The sequence below is a fragment of the Pristiophorus japonicus genome, chromosome 2 (assembly GCF_044704955.1).
Source record: "Pristiophorus japonicus isolate sPriJap1 chromosome 2, sPriJap1.hap1, whole genome shotgun sequence".
Lineage (NCBI taxonomy): Eukaryota > Metazoa > Chordata > Chondrichthyes > Pristiophoridae > Pristiophorus > Pristiophorus japonicus.
This window is the reverse complement of record NC_091978.1, coordinates 310535413-310550576: the sequence shown is the minus strand read 5'-3', so window position 1 is coordinate 310550576 and position 15164 is coordinate 310535413. Positions and strand designations below refer to the sequence as shown.

At 42.5% G+C, this 15164-nt stretch overlaps 1 protein-coding gene across 4 annotated transcripts in view; it reads right to left on the bottom strand.

The window, feature by feature from the left end:
- The window catches only part of gria2b (glutamate receptor, ionotropic, AMPA 2b), a 202732-nt gene that overhangs the window by 47641 nt on the left and 139927 nt on the right, over window positions 1-15164 (bottom strand). For all 4 annotated transcript variants that reach the window (XM_070865247.1, XM_070865248.1, XM_070865249.1 and 1 more), the window contains exons 5-6: window positions 10848-10901; window positions 2025-2186 (exon numbers count right to left, since the gene is read on the bottom strand). In XM_070865247.1, coding sequence (XP_070721348.1) covers window positions 2025-2186; window positions 10848-10901 — 216 coding nt within the window. The remainder of the gene's footprint in view (window positions 1-2024; window positions 2187-10847; window positions 10902-15164) is intronic.

Here is a 15164-nt window from a genome sequence, read left to right as displayed (position 1 = left end):
TGAACTAGTGCCTTCCATTCTCCTCAGCCTATATAATGTTTTACACATAAAAATGCCCAGCAATGTATAACTAACATCAGTTCAGATTTGCAAATTTGCGTGTAATATCTGTGAGTATATGTGTAATTTTCCTGACTATTTAGATAGTTTAACAAATATCTTTGTTCGTATGTAAACAATACATAAAATTAGGGTGCAGGATAATAATACATTGTAATGTAAGACACTGCCTTATTATAGGACCTGCTATGCACTGCAGCTTTGGCTGTAAATCCTGCACATTACCTGTCACAATGAACATTTGATTTGTATGGTCATTGCAACTTACACATAAATACTGCTGATTATTTTTAAAACTGCTCCGGAAAATCAGGAGCAACAGTCCATTGAAAAGGTCAGAATTACAACAGGTTCCTCAGGACTGATTTTAACTCTGATGACATCATCGGGGCCCGATCAACTACTTTAACCTGAGGCCTGAACGAGGAGTAGTGATGGGTTCCCGAGTGGGAACATTAAGAGAAGTTTTTAAAAGTTTTTTAGTCTCCTTGTGGGCCAGGAGCAGCAGGAGTACAGCTCTGAGCCTCACAAGGAAACATGGAGCCTTCCCTGCCCTGGGCTTCACCACCCCCACTCCCCTACCAACCGGGACTCCCCTCTTGGAATACTTAACTGCTCCTGCGGGACCTGGGCGACATTGTCCTGTTGCTCGATTTTAATGGCTGAGCAGCCACTTTCTGACCGTTTTGGTCGAGCCTGCCTGCTGCTGCCCTCGGACGGGCACATGGCTCACTCTGCTGCATTTGAGCCCGGGAGTTAAAATCGAGCCCTGTTTCTTTTTAAGACAAATAAGTCAACCACTAATTCTGATTGAAGGTTAATGGACCATGTTAGCATATTGAGATTAGCAGTTAATATTCAGTCAGACATATTAATTTAGTACCGCCCATGGAAAAAGAGTGGCACATCCAGGGTACAAGCATGGACATTCAATTTTTTTGTTTTGATTTCACCATGGTTGAAAGTAGAAATGTTATTTGTTAATTCAGTATAAGATATTTCCCAATTTTCATTGATCTTCCTAGAATATGATTAGCAGTTAGATGCCAGCAATTTCTGATTAGTCGTTAATGGTCACAAAATGTTCGAGACATCATAAACATAGTAAGGATTGCTCTGATCACTAATTCTTTTCTTTAAAAATATTAGCCATTGCACTCGATAACAAATCTTCCCTTGCTAGGTCAGTAATATAGTGCAAACAAAAGAAATCTTCTACCACTATATAGATTTAAGGATATACTATATTTACAAAAGACATGTGCCCTAATTTATTCATAGCTACAGTGAAATAATGTTCATAATAACTAGAAAATTAGCTTATTGAATGCTTAATTCTTCTTCTTTAGCTCTCCTAATTATTTTGGCACTCTAGCTAAGAATTTTAAAGCAGTACAGGGTAATTGTTTTCCAACAATAAAAATAAAAAGGTTTTATTTGCTGTTAGATTTAGATAAGGAAAGATGGGAGGAGGCTCAAGTGGAGCATAAACGCCAGCATAGACTGGTTGAGCCTGTTTCTGTGCCGTATATCCTATGTAATCTTATGTTACTCCCGACAATCACAGAGGCATTTCATGACTTAGATGGGACATGCACTGGATCCTCACTAATCCAATTAATGAAAGAAAAACTTGCATTTATAGAGTACAATCATGAACCCTACGCACCCCAAAGTGCTTTAGAACCATTTAAGTATTTTGATATGCAGTCATTGTTATAATGTAGGAAATGTGACAACCAATTTATGCACAGCAAGGTAATAATGACAAGATAATCTGTTTTAGTGATGCTGGTTGAGGGATAAATATTGGCCAGGACTCCTATGCTCTTTCTTTGAAATTAGTATTCTGATTATAGTTGGCTTTCATAAACTCAACTTTTCACCCATTGTCACCGTACAGTATTTCGGCAGTCACATTTTTGTGAATTTGTTGTAAAAAATAACACTGATGGTAAACCTACCTTAATTTTGCTTGTTTTCCCCCCTGGATATTCCTTCTCATCCAATGCTAACCATCGCTGCATGAACTTCATAACAACTGGATCATCATAATCAACAATTTGAAATCCAGACACATTTGCTCCACCATATTGAATTTTTGATAAGTCTCCATCTGTAAATCCCTGCAGCAGATAATAAAGCATGTCATTGTTGATGTTATTATTGCTAATCCGCAGCATCACCTTTCTTCCCAACAAAAATTACTCATTGTTATACTGTTGGAAATGAATGATTTCAAAAATTAAGATAATGTTTGTAGCAATGGAAACACTTGGATTTTCTGTTAATTTTGAAAGTGAGTGAGTTTCTATTGCAATCGATCCCACCCAAATTCTATTAATTGTCAGATGACACAATGATAATGAATTTTGTAATTAATTAATTATTATATGAACAGCCATAAAGTGCCTTGGATTGACTGTAAAATATTCACCATGAAAAATGTATAGGCAACATTTTTATGAATCTTACAGACAAATGACTTTAGATGCACAGATCTTACAAGGTATTGCTGAAGGCTAGACTGGGGTCTGCAACCTGGTTGTGATGGTTAGCTGCTGACCTTTCAGGCAACTGCTCAAGGGTTCCCTATCGGAAAGTGGTCTAAATAGGCAAATCCAGATAATTATAACTGCTATAAACCTCTGAGGAAAATCAGAGTATAGCTGTTCGCTGTTTGCAAATTTCAGTCTCCAGGTTAATGACTGGCTTTCTCTTTTTTGCCTCTGTAACAAAGTGCAACACCATGTAATTCAATGGACCATAACACTGGATCAAGATCATTCAATGTTTAATTTATTTTTGTACAACTGTCCTAATTCTTTTCCAGTCTAGCTGCGATTTTTAAATAGTTTTTTTTTGACGAACAATCACAGATATTTCAAGACTTGGATAGGACATTAACTTATGTTACTAGTGTTTTGATCATAGCACAATTGGCCTTCACAATTTCAATCTTTCATCCATTGTCATACAGTATTTGGGCAGTCACATTTTTGTCAATTTGAAATACGAAATACATATATAATAGATGTCTTGAAAGCATTTAACTGATTGGCTTTAATTAGGTAACCATTAGCATTTCCACAATTTAAAGCAGTAGGCCATACTTTTATTTTGTATTTTTAAATGACAGTTAAATATTCCAGCACACTTGTACTTTCTAAAACATTTGCTCACAGTTGTTCCACTGCATCTTTAACCTGGATATTCCCATCTTACGTTACATTGGGGTGACAGATACAATAGTGAGCATCTGTCACTACACTATGGGCTACTGAGGATCAGGCTGCAGGTGGGTTTGAATGTGCAGCTGCAGTTCACTCGTCAAAGGGCTGAGAAAAAAAGTAACAGCTAAGACTGTGAGAAGTGGAATATTTCAAAGTGGTGGGGAGTATAATTAGACTGGAGTTTGAAAGACTGTCTCTCTTTTATTCCAGATTTTCAACTATTCACGTTCTCTCTCTAACTCCCAAGTTTGTTACCAAGTAGTGAAATTGTTATTTGAGCATTGAGGCATCCTAAGTCTTACCCATTCATAGTCAATGGGTAGAAAATTCAGATCTCTTAAGTTGGCAACATAGGTGAGAAAAAGTGAGGTTCCAAACACTGTTCCCCCTAAGCTGCATGGGTGTGCGGCTGCGCAGCTCCATCGAGGCAGCCGTGCATCAGGTGTTGCAGGCTGCGCGGTCCCGCTGGCTCTTTTCAATCGCGCCCCTCAGGCTCGTACTTTCGGCCCGCAAGAGCGGGTTTTCAGCGCCAGCGCGCTAGACCCATTTTGGCACTTGCATGCTGGACCCTGCTGCAGGCCTGATCCTGAGCCCCGAGGTACAGAGTGCGAACCATGTCATTATCCACAAAACCATGTTTGCGGCCTTCTGCACACACGCGCGGGATCCCGGAGCCGGACATATGCATGCGCATCACCCAGCAGTTGCGGCCTTGCAGCCCGGACATATTTTCTTCAGCTCCATGGGAGAATGGCTGGGGGAAAAAGAGAGGATCGAAAGGGGAGAGCGAGAAAGAGAGAGAGAGAGAGATTGGGAAGAGAGAGACCGAGGGGAGGGAGAGAGAAAAACTGGGGGAGGGAGAGAGAGACTACGGGAGGGAGAGAGAGACTGGGGGAGGGAGAGGGAGAGAGACTGGGGAGGGAGAGGGGGAGAGACTGGGGAGGGAAAGGGAGCGACTGGGGGAAGAAGAGAGAGACAGACTGGAAGAGAAACTGGGGGAGAGCGAGAGACAGGAAGGGAGAGAGACTGAGAGAGAAACTGGGGAGGGAGAGAAAGAGACTGGGGAAGAGAGAGAAATTGGGGAGGGAGAGAGGAAGACTGGTAGAGGGACTGGGGGAGAGAGAGAGACTGGGGAAGGGAGTTTGTACAATGAACTAAAAGCTTTTAATTAATTCTATCATAAACAAACTTGCAGAGTGGGCACGTAAATGACAAATGAATTTGAATATAGATAAGTGTGAGGTGGTGCATTTTGATAGGAGGGATAAGGAGGCTACCTACTCCTTGGAAAATAAGAATCAAAATGGGGTAGATATACAATGGGATATCGGGGTGTAGCTTCACAATCATTAAAAGTAGCAACGCAGGTTTAAAAAGCCACAAAAGTGCAAATAAAATACTGGAGTTAATTTCTAGAGGAATAGAATTCAAAAGTTATGTTAACCCTGTATAGAAACTTGTCTGATTGTCTCATGATTTGAGACAGCGGGGTGGCAATACTATATGTTTGCGTTTGTTGTTGTAAAAGTTGCTGTTGCAAAAGTTGTTGTTGTAAAATTTGCCCACGGACGAAAAGGTTGCGCTCAAACGAGTTCATGGCCCGCTCAGTACAAAACAAAATTAGAGGGAACATTGGTTCCAATGCTGGTACACAGCCTTGTTAGATACAAATGTAGCTCTGAAATACAAATTGTGGCCCTGATTCTGTACCCTGTACTTGTGTCTAGTTAGGCTGTATGTTGACAGCAGAACCTTACATTTTCTCCCTTCTGATTTATTGATAAAGACCTCAAAATTGTGGTTGAGTCACTCTGCTACTGGGAAAGTGCTACTACAGACCCTAAATCTGCCTAAGTGGACAGACCCAGACCCTGACTCAAATCCCAGAGAGAGGGCCTTCTGCATGGACAGGAACATTTGCATGGACAGGGTGGGCCATCAGTTACTGCAAGGGTATATTAGCAGCGCCCCATAAAATCAGAGCAGCTCCAAGCAGCTGGTCTGAGGGTGAAACAAATGGCCTGTGAACAACCCACGGCCAGGTCATTTCTCTCTATCTTCGGCTCCCAATTGAGGTAGCAGAGCAATTTTCAAAGCTACAAAAGCAAAATACCGTGGATGCTGGAAATCTGAAATAAAAACAGATGCTGCCTGACCTGCTGACTATTTCTCGCAGTTTCTGTTTTTATTTCAATTTTCAAAGGTAGTCAGTCACTTCTAGGTTTGATTATCTTTGCTTGATCAATATTTGGGGCCTTTCAAGAGACATCAACAGGACTCATACCAAATCTTAGCTGGCACGAGTTCTACTGAGGCTTCATTAGGGTCATTCTCAGCGTAGCCTGGTAATTCCACCAGACACACACCATGACATGGGGGTAGCAGATAGAACAGCCACCCTTTCATCCCCAACTGAAATTTCCTGATCTCTTCTCCATGATCCTGGCAAAACTGGGTCCCACCCATTTTCTGGCCCCTGTCCAGCAATTATGCCAGAGAAGAGCCCAGGGTCTAAACAGAATTTTGGGCAAACAAATAATTGTTTGGTCAAACTTCTGGTTGATATCTGATCCTTAATCAAAACATTCCTTGAACCTTCATCAAAACATAGATGTGCTACCACAAAGATGAGCAATGACTCTTTTTTGTGCAGTACATAACTAAACTTGAAATCTTAACTATTCTGTAACAGACTAAAGGAGACAAATAAGTTTTTTGGGCCTAAAATTGAGGTCAGAGGCTTCCTTCGTACAAATGCCTCTGACCCGAAAAAATCTACGAATCTACCTGTTGGTCTTGGAGAAATGTAGGATCCCGGTCGGAGGCCTAGAGTCACTGCGCAACGCATGGAGCCCTGCCATCGAGGTACATACGGAGAAGCTGGAGTCACATGGGCCTGGACCACCAATCACGATGCAGTATTCTCATTGATAATAATGGGAACTCCATTTGTTCGACTTCCCATTAATATCAATGAGAAAACCTCCTAAAACACCCAAACACAGCATAATAAATAAATAAAACAACTCATATATTTAAAATTAATTGAAATTAAATGTAATTAAATGTTTTAGAAAAAAACAATTTGGGGGGAATTTTTTTTAATGTGTTTTAATAGTGTTAAAAATAAACTTACCTTAATAGACAGGGTTTTTGCTGTAAAAATGTGTATTTAAATGTAATTTTTATATGTTTTAAAACTCTTATGCTGGTAAAGGTAGGTTATGCACCTGCTTTTACCAAGTGTAAAAGTTTGAAGGACATTCACTGGGCAAGGGATGGGCAAATAGCCCAATCTCTGCCACGCGAATGTCCTTCTCCCGGGGATGTGAAAGATCTGTCAAGAGAAATCTTGACAGATTGGAAAAGCCGGTTTTCGGCGCACGCGCATCGCACCCCAAAAACTGGCTTTTGCAAGGCCTCGCCGGGTACTTGTGCACTTCATATGGATCTGGCGAGGTCGGAATTTTAGGCCCATTATTTTGTTTAAAAATGTAAATGGTTAATTAAGTTATCAGCTCGAAAAAAAAACAGAATAATACACCAAGAGGTGAAATTTCTGAATCCCCACTCCACCACCATAAGTGCAACAGAGCTGACTGGTGGTCGCCACTTAGCACAAGTATTGACTCTGAGGCCCAGATGGACTGAAAAAAGAAAACCTGAAGAAAGAAGGCTGGCAATTTTTTATGTAAGCTCCTAGAAAGCAATCGGTGAAATTTTAAAAGTAATCAAGCTCATTGGGATTCATTCCCTTTCTCTCTGTCAATTTGGGGCCTTCTTTAGGCCTCGTACAGAATCTACTCCTGCCCTGAGCAGACATGGGTCCCACTGTGCCTATCAGGTGGCTTACTAACCTGTCCCAACACTATATATCATGAGTATCCTCTACTGTACTATGAATTTTTCCACCCATCAGTCAACTTTATTATACCTGTGTAATGAAGCTAACAATTTCTGTGGAGTTGTGAGAAGGTTTTTGCAGTGGGCCACTTAACTGGCATTTAGAGTTTTCAAACTAATTTCACCTAGAAACATTTTATTAGTCAGAGAATATAAGGATTAGGAGCCATACGGCCCTTCAAGCCTGCTCTGCCATTCAATAGCATCATGACTGATCTTTGACCTCAACTCCACTTTCCCACCGATCCCCTTATCCCTTGAATCTCCAAGAGTCCAAAAATCTATCTATCTCAGCTTTGAATATACTCAACGATTCAGCATCCACAGCCCTCTGGGGGTAGAAATTCACAACCTTTTGAGTGAAGAAATTCCTCTTCATCTCAGTCTTTAATGACCGATCCCTTATCCTGAGACTATGCCCTCTAGTTCTAGACTCTCCAGCTAGGGAAAACAACCTCTCAGCATCTATCCTGTCAATCCCCTCAGAATCTTATATGCTTCAATGAGATCACCTCTCATTCTTCTAAACCGCTGAGAGTATAGGCCCAAATCTACCGAAGAGACTTTGATCTGATCAGTTTGGGTGGGATTCAAACCCTGGTTACGAATGATCACATTGGAGGTCATGCTGAGCTCAGCAACAAAGGAGTTTTCAAGTTTAGATGAGCATGTAAACTGCTGCTCCCTGGTGATTCCTTTCAGGAAAGCGCAGACTGCCATATATTCTTTTTCTAACATTAAAAACATTCCATAATTATTTTTAAAAGTCGCCAGGAAATGCAATGGTCCACCCAGGCACTTTTACAGCATAAGAACGTAAGAATTAGGAACAGGAGTAGGCCATAAAGTCCTCGAGCCTGCTCCGCCATTCAATAAGATCACGGCTGACCTGATCATGGACTCAGCTCCACTTCCCTGCCCGCTCTCCATAACCTCTTATCTCCTTATCGTTTAAGAAACTGTCTATTTCTGACTTAAATTTATTCAATGTCCCAGCTTCCACAGCTCTCTGAGGCAGCAAATTCCACAGATTTACAACCCGCTGAGAGAAGAAATTTCTCCTCATCTCTGTTTGAAATGGGCGGCGCCTTATTCTAAGCTCAGCCCTCTAGTTTTAGTCTTCAGTAGAAACATCCGCTCTGCATCCATCTTGTCAAGCCCCCTCATAATCTTATACATTTCAATATGATCACCTCTCATTCTTCTGAATTCCAATGAGTAGAGGCCCAACCTACTCAACCTTTCCTCATAAGTCAACTCCCTAATCCCCGGAATCAACCTAGTGAACCTTCTCTGAACTGCCTCCAAGTATATCCTTTCGTAAATATGGAAACCAAAACTGCACGCAGTATTCCAGGTATGGCCTCACCAATACCTTGTATAGCTGTAACAAGACTTCCCTACTTTTATACTCCATCGCCTTTGCAATAAGTTGCTTCATGTCAGCCTGGAAAATCAAGTGACCAGCCAAGAAAATATGTTGTTCTTTGTGCCTGAGTTCAATTGGCACTGGATGAAGGTCTGTACTGGAAGCACAAGCTCAGAAAATGTACACAGTACAACATCAGGTATGAAGCGGAAGTGGAGTAAGACTTTTAACTAGAAGGGGTTCAAAAACTTTGTCGTTTCAGTGCACTTAGGAGATAGAAAGCCTTCTGATTTCCAAGTTATACTGCTGATTGGCATCAGCGCGCTTCAGAAACTTTTCACATCTATGTTTAAGTGGTACTATAACAGAAGTCTAAGAAATGCAAAACAATCACAGTGGAAACTATGGAGGTCATTTTCTGAGTATACGCCAGCGATGCCCGTAATTTTCTGATATGTGCCAACAGTCAGAGTGGTTGCTATTAGCTGCCGTCTACTCAGAAAATTTAGGCTTATGTTACTAGTTAGTTGAGAACTCAGGGAAACTGCTTCTTTAGTAACATTTATTAATAAGAAGTCAGATATCAAAACACACTGGGGTCAAAAGTCCACGAGGTGGGGTGAGAAGGGGTACATACCCACATAAGTATCTCAATGCACCTACCAGGAACCGCCATCACTGATCCTGGGGTCAAAGGAAGGTCTCCCTACTTTGAATGCAAATAGTGAGTGCCCGCATCATTAGGGCTTCATCTTGGTTGCCTGCCCACCAAACAAGTCACAATCAGTGCTGTACTTTGCTGTGTCTGGTGGGAGAGGGTATCGGGGGAGGGGTTAATGAACTCCCCTTCACTCCCCTATCTAAAAGGAGCCAATTAAAAATATTTTAAAAGAATTACCTGCTTTGAAATCTATGGAGATCCAGGCCAAGATTTGAGCCTGCAGCCCAGGTGGAGCCTACATGCACCATTTGTCAGACTGTGTATACCAGGTTCACCAGGTGTACCACCACCAATGACTGGCATAGCTGATGGGAGGCTAGGATGTGGGAACTACCATTGTTAGGACTCCCACCCTCTGCCCTCCCTCCTCCTATATCACGAACTAAGGGATAAACAGAGGCTCGTACTTTACAAGATTCTGTGGTATCTCGACAGCAAGCCAGGATCCAACATATTCAGGTCTCGGATTATTTTTCGGCCCTTCCTGCACACTCCCAGCAGGCTTACAGTAGGAGTGCACTGAAAGAGCCATGGAGTTTCAGCCCCACTATTTTTGTATCCTTGTCTTGTTACTAGACCTTGCGATTGTTCTGTGCAATACATTCTTGATAAGCATTGAATTTGAAACCGATTATCATGGACAAACTCTGAACACTTTATCCAATCAATCAACAATATTTTTTTCTGAACCACATCATAAAGCAGTTATAACACAAACCTCATTTATGCATTTTAATTCAATTTAATGATAGTCCCTTTCATGGCTTAAAAGGATATACCTAATTTTTCAAGAACTTCCAGAAAAAAACAGTACTGCATGTTCTGAAGACATCACCAAATTATTGAGCTATTTATTTTAACTTATTACATTTGCTGAACTAAGATGTTCTCTAGGATTATGACATTCAAAGATTTAGCCTGCTAGTACCTTTTGTTTCAAGGCATTGTTCAATAAATTAAACATTGTTTATTTGATAATGTTATTTACATCAAAGTTTAATGAAGATGATCTTTTACAATCTGCAGATTTTGAGGCCATTCAAACAGCCATTTCTCTTTGGTCTGAGAATTACTAATTCAGTACAGATTGGGAATTATTGCCACTGGAATGCTTCTCTAGTATCAGAAGAACTCCAGGAGGCATTCTTATTGCAAATGTACACATGTAAGTGGGCTCCACAAATGGTCATCACAATAACAGCGCACAATGAATGAGTTAACTGAGTCTAACATGGACATATATTCCTTCTGGCGAGCAGCTTGATATGAATAGAAAGAAAGAACTCTTTAAATTTTCTTCAGTTTTACAAGTAATCCTTTTGCCCTTACTGGGATTTTTGCTGTTTAGTTTTAATCAATGGATTATTCATTTTAATTAACGGGGGGAACTGATTAAAACTACAAACCAAAGCTCTTTACCAAGTTTCAATATGCATCTGCCACATTCAATGCTGGTAGAGCCAATTCTATTAAGTACAAACCTTATATGGGCAACTTTAATTTCCCGGTCCCAAGGCTATTGCATATAGTAGGATTCCAATACATGTTGTAGATTACCTACCAGGTTAGCAAAGATGTAATGATATCCTTTAACATGCTTCCCAATAGTTATGACCTGTGGTAAAGAAATTGAGAAATTAGTTTGTCTCTTGAAACATGTGCTATTGAAGAGCAAATTACAAGAAGCATACATTAAACTTAAATCATACCCAATACTGTCCTTTCCAACATAAAAGTCAAAATAGATAACAAGTTGCCAGACTGGATTTATTATGAAATACTAAATAGCTACCAACTTCAAGTTCAGCATTAGAAAAGGAAGATTAATCACATCATCCTGATATGTCCCATATGATTTCTAACACCTATAACTTTGTTCAGTTGGATGCACAAACATTAATGGTGACTATTCAGCTTATGCTTACATATAATTATGGCATTATTCTTTAACATAATGAAGTCTGGTCATTATTTGGAAGGATGCAGGTTTTCCGTCCTTGTCTGACTAATAAGGCTGAACTACCGACTCAATGAACTATAGTATCTGAATAAAACTATAGTTTTATCCTCTTGGTGCTGTGCCAAAATGTTCCTCCAGCTTCATATTAATTTAATCTGATCTGATAAAGTACTATCGAGAGAAAATTTAATTTCTCACTTCCTTGGATCATTGAAGCAGAAGGTCCAATATTCCCATTTCTTAGCAGTCACTAAGTCAGCTATTGAAGTCAAGTGCAGCTGTACCTGATTTACATCCAGATCTTTCTATCTAGTGATGTGCAGAGCTAAATTGATATTCTAATGAGGAAGGAGACACTAATGCAATTTCAGTAGCTGTTTCCTTTTATTTTTGCACAAAAAAAGATAGAAGGATGCTTGCAAAATGGTAAGTAGATATTCCAATCTTGTAATGTGAATGTGTAATGTATTTCTGAGTGTAATGCATTTCATTTATATCAATTGGGAACTTTCTCTAATTGAAGATACCACATATATTCATGTATAAGGACACCACAGATCAATTGACACCCCTGAAAAATCCTTGACTCTTGTAAAATACTTAGGGGGGAAAATTGATAATCAACCATTTTGAGGTGCTAACATTGCCTGGGCGTTAATTTTAACGTCGGACGATAATTAGCACCAGTGATCGGGAAATTGATTTTTACTGCTCTAAGAGGGGATAGCAGCACTAAATCAAGGATTACACACTTCTCTCAGAGTGATAGTATCGCCAAGCGCAGCACTACTCTTAGCGCTAATCAATTTCAGCTGTGCTTATGTCCAAATTCATCAGACATGCTCTTGTGGAGGCAGTGGCAAGGCAACGGGCCTCCATGTTTCCTGAGAGTGGCAGGAGGCCAATGCCAGCCACCGACAGGCGCCTATGGAGGAAGGTAGTGCAACATGTGTCTGCCAGGAGCGTGGTAGATAGGACAGCGATGCAATGTCACTCGAGTGGTCAGGGTGAGTACATTCTTCCACAACCACTGCATGCCACAATGTCAAGACAATTATTTGTATTCACTCTAGAAAGTGCCACATCCCAGCACTCACACTCAAAATGTGTCCACCTACTAAATTCACATCCACATCTCAACACTTGTATACATTAACAGCTATTCAATTACGGTATGCACATGTGACAACCACATTGCAGCACAGTCACTTAAAGGCTTTTTTTTCTCTCTTGCAGGCCAAACTGGTGCATCATCGATGGGAGAAAGAAAGGACAGAAGGTGGTGAGGCACACCTGAGGCCTTTCACTGATCTGGAACAAAGAGTGCAGGAGATCATCGGCTCACAAGTCATCGGAGCTGCAGCACACGGCCACGCCGACCCTCATGGGGACAGTCCATGTTCCTCACCTCTCCCTCTTCCCTCATGTCTCTTCCCTCATAAACCACAAGCCTTTTCTATTTTGCATTAAAATGTAGTGTTTCCATTCCTTGCTCCCTTCCTGCTCCCCTGCCCTGAACTTAACCACACTCTTGTGCCTTTATGCTTTCAGATGATGAGCCAACACAGCAGCAGCCTCCCAGTGACAATGTCGAGGGAGACGAGGACAAAGGACAGGAGACCCAGCTCAGGCACAGTCTCCTCAGCAAGCTTCCCCCGACTCTGGGAGACGATGTCGATGGAGGAGGCAATGTTCCTGGGCTTTAATGAGGGTGATGCTCCGGGACCCAACGGCATGCAGCAACGTCATGGGGAAAGGGAAGCTCGGGAGCCATCTCCCCGGAGGATGTGTTTGTGCACGAGTTCCGCTCAGCAGGACTCAGATAAGTAACTTGATGTGGAAGCTTTGGCCAGACGGTCAATGGCGACGTACAGCGAGCTTTTGGGTGCAATGGCAAAGGTGCCCGAGAGCATGGATACACTTGCTAGGAGTTTGGAGGAGTCCGCCTGCAGCATTGCGCATGTCTCCCATCACACCTTCGAGCCCATCCTTGGCAGTTTGCAAAGGATGGTAGACTCAGAGAGATGGTGGGGACCCAGATATCATGCCGCGTGTGGTGGCAGCAGCTATTTCAGCACAGGCAGAAGCCACGCAACAGCTTACTGTTGTAATGGAGTCAGTGGTTGGTGGCATCCAATCTCAGTCTGCTCTCATGCAGATTCAGATTGATGCCATGCAAGCACTGACTGCTGCCATCATTTCTGGGTTCCCTGCAGTCCAACGGGAATCTCATGGTGCCGCAACAGGTCAACAATCTGTTCTCCAGCAGATTGTTCTGGATGCTGAGCTACTGCCCCAGAGGAGTGACAGTGTGTCGGTTGAAATGGAAGGTGCTATCCTCTCTCAGGATGACAGCATTCCGGCTCCCACGACTGCCACTTCGCCATTGCACTTGCTGCTGTCTGCACCCCAGCCATCCGAGACTGCCTGAGATGGTGCAGTCTGCAGCAGGGCCTTCCAGGCCCAGAGCTAGTCGAGGGCGTCCTGCAAGACCATCTGCAGTCTCTGTGTTGCAGAGTGAGCAGCCTGCTACCAGCCTTGCTGCAGGCATTGGGGCCCCATTAAGGAGGAGCAGTAGGGTGGGGAGGGGGGCAGAAGGGACCGGGAGTTAAACATTGCCAGAAAAGGGAAGTAACCCACTTTTGTTGAGATGGCTTGATGATTACTTTGTAAATATAATTTTGATGCTGCTTCTGCTATATTATTTTTGATTAGCAAACGGTTGTTTGAGCAAATTTATTGTTGTTGTTGGTTGTGGGTACTTATGGGTGATATTGGGGGCTGTAATAAATGGGTCATTTTAAAGTTCATATTTGGTCCTGTTTTTCATTTGTCATGTGCAGGGTTATAGGCACTGCGCTGTGCAACACAATCTCCATGTGATATGTGCTTTAGTGGAAACACTACATAATGTGGCGTTGATGCACTGCCCTTGCAGAAGCAACATCAGCACGCTCCCTCCTCCGTTGCTGCTGATCCTCCTCCTTCTCCTTCACCTCCTCCTGAGGTGGACCTGCATTCTCTGGTAGCAATTCCTGGGCCCTCTCAATGGCCAAGTTGTGCAGCATGCAGCACACATCAACGAAAAGGGAGACTCAATCAGGGGAGTACTGCAGGGCTCCACCAGAGAGGTCAAAGCATCAGAACCATTATTTGAGCACCTCAATAGTCTGTTCGATGAAGTGGTGGCATGGCTTTCATTATATGCGTGCTGAGCACGAGTATTGGGGTTGCGGAGGGGTGTCATCAACCAGGTGGTGAGTGCATAACCCTTGTCCCCGAGCAGCCATCCGCGAGCTCCATGTGCTGTTTGGAAGTGTCCTGGGAGAGTGGTCTGTTGCAGGATGAATGAATCGTGGGTTCTGCCTGGATAGCGGGCACTGACGGCGAGGGTGAGCTGCCTGTGGTCACACATCAACTCAGAGAGTGGTAGCCTTTGCGGTTACGGAACCCCTCTGTATTGTGATAACATGCAAATCACAGATAGATAGATTTTTAACCAATAAGGGAATTAAGGGTTATGGGGAGCGGGCGGGTAAGTGGAGCTGAGTCCACGGCCAGATCAGCCATGATCTTGTTGAATGGCGGAGCAGGCTCGAGGGGCTAGAAGGCCTACTCCTGTTCCTAATTCTTATGTTCTTATGTTCTTATGTTCTTATGTTCTTATGCCCACAATGCTACGTGGGTGCAGTCAATGGTGGCCTGAACCATGGGGAAACCCACCATCCTTGCAAATCCACAGATGCGTTCCTGCTGCTTCTCCCTGGACATGCTCCATGAGATGTGCTCCCTTCCCCTGCTGTACAGAGCGTCTGTTACATTCAGCAATGCACTGCAAACTGTGAAATGTTTGCTACATCCTCTGCTGTAGCCTTGAAGGAGCTGCCAGTGTAGACATTGAGAGTTATTGTGATCTTG